At 39.4% G+C, this 8103-nt stretch overlaps 1 protein-coding gene across 1 annotated transcript; it reads right to left on the reverse strand.

The window, feature by feature from the left end:
• Positions 1–6021: 6021 nt before the first annotated feature.
• Positions 6022–6453, reverse strand: LOC107472184 (uncharacterized). The gene has a single exon (XM_016091735.1). The coding sequence runs from the start codon at positions 6451–6453 to the stop codon at positions 6022–6024; it is 432 nt and encodes a 143-aa protein (XP_015947221.1).
• Between the last annotated feature and the right edge of the window lie 1650 nt (positions 6454–8103).

The following is an 8103-nucleotide window of genomic DNA, read 5'->3' on the forward strand; positions in this document are numbered from 1 at the left end:
GCTTTTTGGCATTGTTTTTAGTATGTTTTTAGTATGATCTAGTTAGTTTTTAGTATATTTTTATTAGTTTTTAGTTAAAATTCACTTTTCTGGACTTTACTATGAGTTTGTGTGTTTTTCTGTGATTTCAGGTATTTTCTGGCTGAAATTGAGGGTCCTGAGCAAAAATCTGATTCAGAGACTGAAAAGGACTGCAGATGCTGTTGGATTCTGACCTCTCTGCACTCGAAGTAGATTTTCTGGAGCTACAGAAGCCCAATTGGCGCGCTCTCAACGGCATTGGAAAGTAGACATCCTGGGCTTTCCAGCAATATATAATAGTTCATACTTTGCCCAAGATTTGATGGCCCAAACCGGCGTTCAAAGTCACCCTCAGAAATTCCAGCGTTAAACGCTGGAACTGGCATAAAAGCTGGCGTTTAACTCCAGAAAAGGTCTCTACACGAAAATGCTTCATTGCTCAGCCCAAGCACACACCAAGTGGACCCAGAAGTGGATTTTTACGTCATTTACTCATTTCTATATACCCTAGGTTACTAGTTTACTATTAATAGGATCTTTTGACATTGTATCAGTACCTCATGACACTTTACACGTTTTCTTTGTGTATTTCCACGGCATGAGTCTCTAAACCCCATGGTTGGGGGTGAGGAGCTCTGCTGTGTCTTGATAGATTAATGCAATTACTACTGTTTCTCATTCAATCATGCTTGCTTCCATTCTAAGATAATACTTGTTCTTAATCCGGATGAATGTGATGATCCGTGACAATCATCATCATTCTCAACTGTGAACGTGTGCCTAACAACCACCTCCGTTCTACCTTAGATTAAGTAGTTATCTCTTGGATTCTTTAATCAGAATCTTCGTGGTATAAGCTAGAACTGCTGGCGGCATTCAAGAGAATCCGGAAGGTCTAAACCTTGTCTGTGGTATTCTAAGTAGGATTCAATGATTGAATGACTGTGACGTGCTTCAAACTCCTAGCAGGCGGGGCGTTAGTGACAGATGCAAAAGAATCATTGGATTCTATTCCGGCCTGACCGAGAACCGACAGATGATTAGCCATACTGTGACAGAGCATAGGAACATTTTCACTGAGAGGATGGGAGGTAGCCACTGACAACGGTGAAACCCTACATACAGCTTGCCATGGAAGGAGCCTTGCGTGCTTGAAGAAGAAGACAGTAGGAAAGCAGAGATTCAGAAGATGGAGCATCTCGAAACCTCAACCTATTCTCCATTACTGCAAAACAAGTAATCATTTCATGTTCTTTTGCTTTTCACAATCAATCCTGATAATTTCTGATATCCTGACTAAGATTTACAAGATAACCATAGCTTGCTTCAAGCCGACAATCTCCGTGGGATCGACCCTTGCTCACGCAAGGTATTACTTGGACGACCCAGTGCACTTGCTGGTTAGTTGTGCGGAGTTGCAAAAGTGTGATTGCAATTTCGTGCACCATGAAGCTTGAGACAAAACATTTAAAGTCATGGCTAGGCTCAAGATGCAAAGCACCAAAGAAAAGAGATTGAAAGAAAGTTTTGCTGTGTTCAAGAGTTAAACCAAAATATAAAGGCCAAAGAATTCATAATATTATCCTAATTCCAAATTCCAAATGACAGTGACATTCCTCTGATTCAAAGGATAGTGAGATGCTAAAACTATTCAGGATTGTAGTGTATAACCCCACTTTAAGAAGAGACAGGAGCTTACTTGAACACTGACAAACCCCAATTTGAGGGTTTATCTTGTATTGAATTTAGAGTATTTTGATAACCTTTTGCCACATTTAGCCTATGAATTAGCATGGTTTTGTTATCTCTCCCATATTTGTGCTTAAGTGTAAAAACATGCTTTTTAAACCTTATTTTAATGAATTCTAATTTCTCTTTGATTTCATAAGATGCCTTGATGTGTTTGCTAGTAATTTCAGGATGAAATAGGCTAGACATGGATCAAAGGAAGCAAGGAAGGAAGCATACAAGTGGAGAGAAGCACAAAAAGCCAAAGATCTGACCCAGGCCATGCACGCGCACGCGCACAAGGCGCTCGCGCGCACATTGCGAAACAGGCCAAGGACGCGCACGCGTACCATGCGCGCACGCGCCGATGATGGCACATGACTTCATTTATGCAGCACGTGCCTGGCGATTTTGGAGAGGTTTCAGCAACCAACTTTGGCGCCAAAATGCACATAAAAGCCAAGGATTGAAGGGGATTGATAACACATGTCCATACACACATACATACACACATTAGGATTAGTTTTAGTTTAGTTTTCTAGAGAGAGAAGCTCTCACTTCTCTCTAGAATTAGGATTAGGTTTAGGTTAATCTCTCTTCTTAGATCTAGATTTAATTCAAGCTTTGATTCAATTTTCCTCTATCAATTCTCAATCTTCTCATCTCTCTCTTTCTAGTTTTGTGTTTCTATAATTGTAATTCTTCATTTTGTTTTGGATAAATTGTTGTTCTTCTATTTTCCTTTCAATAATGCAATTTGAGGTTATTCATGATAATTGTGATTTCCTTGATTGTTGTTGTTAGTTCTTTGCAATAATTGTAGTTAGATTCTATTCTTGTTGTCAATTTACTATGCTTTTCTTTTATGCCTTCCAAGTGTTTGATGAAATGCTTGGTAGGATTTTAGTGTAGCTTTTGTCCCTCTTGGCCTAGGTAGAGTAATTAGCGACTCTTGAGTTATCCAATTCCTTTGTTGATTGATAATTAGAAGTTGCTAATTGATTTGGAATTCTCTAAAGCTAATCTTTCCTTTAGGATTTGATTAGGACTTGAGGAATCAAATTGATTCATCCACTTGACTTTCCTCCACGGTTAGAGGTTGACTAAGTGGGAGCAATGAATAATTCTCATCACAATTGAGTAAGACAACTAGGATAGGACTTCTAGTTATCATATCTTGCCAAGAGCCTTTTATAGTTGTTAGTTTACTTTCATTGCCATTTGCTTTCATGCCTCTTATCAAAAACCCCAAAACACATCACAACCAATAACAAAACACTTCATTGTAATCCTAGGGAGAACGACCCGAGGTCCAAATACTCGGTTTATAAATTTAGGGGTTTGTACTAGTGACAAACAACTTTTTGTACGAAAGGATTGTTGTTTGGTTTAGAAACTATACTTTACAACGAGATTTCATTTGAGAAATTCTAAACCGTCAAAAATCCATTCGTCAAACACTCACTCCTCATGCATATTCACATCTTAAACCTATATTAATTTTTGTTGCTTGAGGACAAGCAACAATTCAAGTTTGGTGTTGTGATGCGTGAGCATGTTTCCTATCTTTTCCTAGTGAATTTGCATTCAATTTATTTCCTATCTTTTCCGATATCTGTTGAATTTGCATTCCTAGTGAATTTCCTATCTTTTAACCACCATGGATGCTACTTTGAGTTGTGTGTAATTCTGCTTATTTTAGGTAGCATTCGGCTGGATTTGATGGAGTTTCTGCAGAAAAAGAGAAGAAGGCGAATGATGCTGTCATCCCTAACCTCCCTACACTCAAACCTAAATAAATCGAGCTACAGAGATCCAATTGATATGATTTTAGTGGCGTTGGAAAGCTAACTTTCAGAGCTTTCCAACGACTTCTTCTCCAACCATACTGCCAAATATGCACCTAACTTGAGATTTCTCAAGTTAGGCGCAAGACACAACATCAACACAAACCAATTCAGCCCATGGCCAAGTAAGGCGCAGCCCATGGTCAAGTAGGCGCTAGGTTCAGGTTTTGAAGTGGTCCCCATGCCAATGCACAAGCCATGCGAAATCTTTCATTTATTCTTATTAAACTTTAATTTTTATTTAAAAATAGGAAAAGATATTATTTAGTTTTAGGAAATATAATTTACATTAATTAGGATTAGATATATAAGGGAAAAGAATCATCCCTTCGGGCTCCTCTCTTCTCTTCGACCACATTCCGCAATTTACAGTTTTGACAAATCCTAGTTTTTCTCTCTGAACCATAAGCAACTAAACCTCCATTGTTAAGGTTATAAGCTTTGTCTATTGTATGGATTGATACTATTATTTTTCTATTTTAATTCATGTACTCATTTATAATTCAAGAATTGTTTTCGTTGTTTAAATTATGAATTTGGGTGGAACAGAAGTATGACCCTTGTTCTAATTGAGTTCTTGTATAACTTGAAAAAGCTCTTTACTTGAACAATAGCTTGAAAACATATTCTCCTAAATTTCTAATTATCTAGACTTAACGGGATACGTGACATATAATCCTCTTATATTTGGGAAATTAGGATTTCTGTGGCATATAAACTAGAATTGAACTTCACCCTCTAATTGGAATTAAGTGACCAAGGAATTGGCAGTTGATGAATTTTAGAGGAGACTAAAAAGGTCTAAGGAATTAGGTTTTAGTCACATATAGTTTGCCATGAATTAAATCTTGCATGATTAAAATAGTTAGTAAGAAAAGTCAATCCGGAAAATAGATAACTCTGAAGCCTTAACTGTTCTCTCATATATTATTCACACCAATTTACTACTTGCTTTCTTCTTTTCTGAATTTATTGTTTGATGCAATTGAACTTTCAACCATCATTTTCTATTTGCCTAACTAAGTAAATCACTTAACCATTGTTGCTTAATCCATCAATCCTCGTGGGATTGACCCTCACTCAACTGATGTATTACTTGGTACGACCTGGTGCACTTGCCGGTTACTTTGTGGTTGTAAATTCTGCACCACATATCAGCGGCCTTCCAGACAAAGAGGTTGGAGTTTTCCTTTAAGAGCTTGACTAATAGCTCCTTTAGGTCCTCCCTTAGGTTTGCTCCTATGCTTGTTGTCTTGTCTGGGGTATCTCCAACTTGTACCTCCTTGGTCTCGCCTTCTGGCTGAGGACGGAGTTCTTTACGAACCTGAGCTCCTCCGAGTTTGTTAGCGTTAGCCTCTTTTCCCCTGGGATCGCCTTTTAGGTTTAAGCTTTCATTGTAGCATCGTCGTGTGAGCTTCTGGTCCCCTTTGATGATGGCTATGCCCTCCGCGGTTGGAAATTTCATGCACAAGTGTGGAGTAGAGACTACTGCAGCGAGTTGGTTTAGAGTCGTTCGGCCTATGAGGGCGTTATACACCAAGTTTACATCGACTACAATGTAGTCTATGCTTAGCGTCCGTGACCGGGCCCCTTTCCCGAAGGTAGTGTGTAGCGGGACGTATCCAAGGGGTTGGATTGGAGTGTCTCCCAACCCAAATAAGCTATTGGGGTATGCTCATAATAATTTTTCTTCGAGTCTGAGCTTGTTGAAGGCGGATTTGAATAGGATGTCTGCCGAGCTTCCCTGGTCAACCAGAGTTCTTTGGAGGTTGGCATTGGCTAATATGATAGTGATTACCACAAGGTCGTCATGCTCGAGGATGAAGCCAGTAGTGTCTTCCTTGGTGAAAGAGATTATGGGAAGGTCGGATGATTTACTCTCTTCTTCAACGTGGTATATCTCTTTAAGGTGCCTTTTGCGGGATGACTTTGAGATTCCCCTGCCTGCGAATCCGCCATTGATCATGTGGATATTCCTCTCAGGGGTGTGAGGGGGTTGTTCAGTTTGTCCTCCCTCTTCGTCCCTTCTTCTCTTCCTGGGGTCGTCCGATCTGTTGGCTAGGAATCGGTCTAACCTTCCTTCTCGGGATAACTTCTCTATTACATTCTTCAGGTCGTAGCATTCGTTGGTATGGTGCCCATAGAGTTTGTGGTATTCGCAGTATTTAGTCTGACTTTCTCCCCTTTTGTGTTTGATTAGATGGGGTGGTGGGATCTTCTCTGTGTGGCATTTTTCCCTGTAGACATCTACGAGGGATACCCGAAGGGGAGTGTAGTTATGGTATTTCCTGGGTTTCTCTTGAGGCTGATCTTCCTTTTTCTTTAGCTCCTTGTTTTTATCCTAAGAGAAGTTGGAGGAGTTGGTTTTGAAAGCTTCTCTTAACCGGGAATTTTCTTCCATGTTGATGTACTTTTCTGCCCATTCTTATACTTCAATCAAAGAAGCAGGGTACTTCTTGGATATGGACTGGCTGAAAGGTCCTTCCCGTAGGCCTTTGATAAGTCCCATGATTGCCGCTTCTGTAGGGAGATTCTGTATGTCGAACCATGCTTTATTGAATTTTTCCATATAAGTTTGGAGACTCTCCCGGTCTCCTTGTTTGATTCCGAGTAGACTTGGAGCGTGCTTGGCTTTGTCTTTTTGAATAGAGAACCTGGCTAGGAACTTCTTGGCGAGATCCTCAAAGCTGGTAATCGACCTTGGGGGTAGGCTGTCGAATGACTTTATAGCCGTTTTGGTGAGAGTGGTTGGGAAGGCTTTACAGCGAGTTGCGTTTGACGCATCGATGAGGTACATTCGACTCTTAAAGTTGCTGAGATGATGCCTTGGATCGGATGCCCTGTCATACAGAGTCATGTCGGGGGCTTTGACGTCGGGATTTTTGCCAGTAAAGAATTTCATAAAAATAGTCGCGTTGTAGATATAGTCTCTAAACCGACAGAAATCCCTTCGTACAAACGTTTTGGTTGTCACAAGTAACAAACCCCTTTTAAAATTGATAACCGAGTATTTAAACCTCGGATCGTCTTCTCAAGGAATTGCAGGGAAGTATGTTCTTATTATTGGTTATGCAAAGGTATGTTTTGGGGTTTTTGGATCAAGGTAAAAAGTTAGAAAAGCAATGGCAGATGGAATAAAATAATAACAATAAACATAAACTTTTGGCAAGGTATTAGAAATTGGAAGTCCAGACCAAGTTATCATTATCAATGATAATGAAAATTGAATCTTAATTTCACTTAGTTAACCCTTACTTAAAGCAGAGGAAGGTCAAGTGACTAATTAGTTTGATCTTCAAATCCTAGTTAATTCCTAAGAAAAGATTGGGATTATTGAAGTTCAATTCAATTGGCAAGATAACAATTATCAATTTTGCTGTTGAGTTGGATAACTCCTGAGTTACTGATTTCTTAACCAAAACCAAAAGGAAAGGAAATTGAAGTTGCTGGAATAAAAACGCCTTCAGATGGGAAGCAATAATCATGTAAATAAAAGAAAGCAATAATAACTGAAATACCTCAAATAATATTAATTCAAAGAAAATCATAACATGAAAGAGTTCATAAATTAAATTGGGATAAATAAAAATAAAGAACCTGGGATTGAGAGTCATTCCTAAAACTAAGAGAAGTCCTAAATCCTAAGAGAGAGAGGAGAGAACCTCTCTCCAAACTAAATCTAAATCATGAGAAGTGAATTATGAGAGCCTCCTCATGAATGGATGCATTCTCCCACTTTATACCCTCTAATCTGTGTTTTCTGGGCCGCAAACTGGGTCAGAAATAGCCCAGAATTCGCTGGTTGCAAATTCAAAACGCGCTAATTTCCGTCACTGCGACGCGGCAGCATGGATCACGCGGTTGCGTCGCCTAGCGTCAGGGAAACTATAGCATATTATATATTAAATCGAAGCCCCAAACGTTAGCTTTCCAACGCAACTAGAACTGCATCATTTGGACCTCTGTAGCTAAAGTTATAGCCATTTGAGTGCGAAGAGGTCAGGCTGGACAGCTTAGCAGTTTCTCCAATTTCTTGTATTCCTTCCACTTTTGCATACTTCCTTTCCATCCTCTGAGCCATTCCTGCCCTATAATCTCTGAAAACACTTAACACACATATCAAGGCATCTAATGATAATAAGAGAGGATTAATATTAGCAAATATAAGGCCAAAGAAGCATGTTTTCAATCATAGCACAAAATCGGGAAGGAAAACGTAAAACCATACAAATAGTATGAATAAGTGGGTAAAGAGTTGATAAAATCCACTCAATTAAGCACAAGATAAACCATAAAATAGTGGTTTATCAGGCTTTGAAATCCTTTGGGACCTCTGCCTTCATAATTTCTTCTGTGAATGAGTCCTGTTCTTTAGAAGGACTAGTCTCGTGGTTGGATCGGGTAGTCCAAGTCTTAAGGTCGGCTTCGAGCTTCTGAAGTTTTTCTTCTAGCTTTTTGCGTCGTCTTGTTTCTCTTCGTAGGTCCCGCTTGGTCTCCCGTTGTCGTT

This window comes from Arachis duranensis, unplaced genomic scaffold (genome assembly GCF_000817695.3).
Source record: "Arachis duranensis cultivar V14167 unplaced genomic scaffold, aradu.V14167.gnm2.J7QH unplaced_Scaffold_608113, whole genome shotgun sequence".
NCBI classification, from domain to species: Eukaryota; Viridiplantae; Streptophyta; class Magnoliopsida; order Fabales; family Fabaceae; genus Arachis; species Arachis duranensis.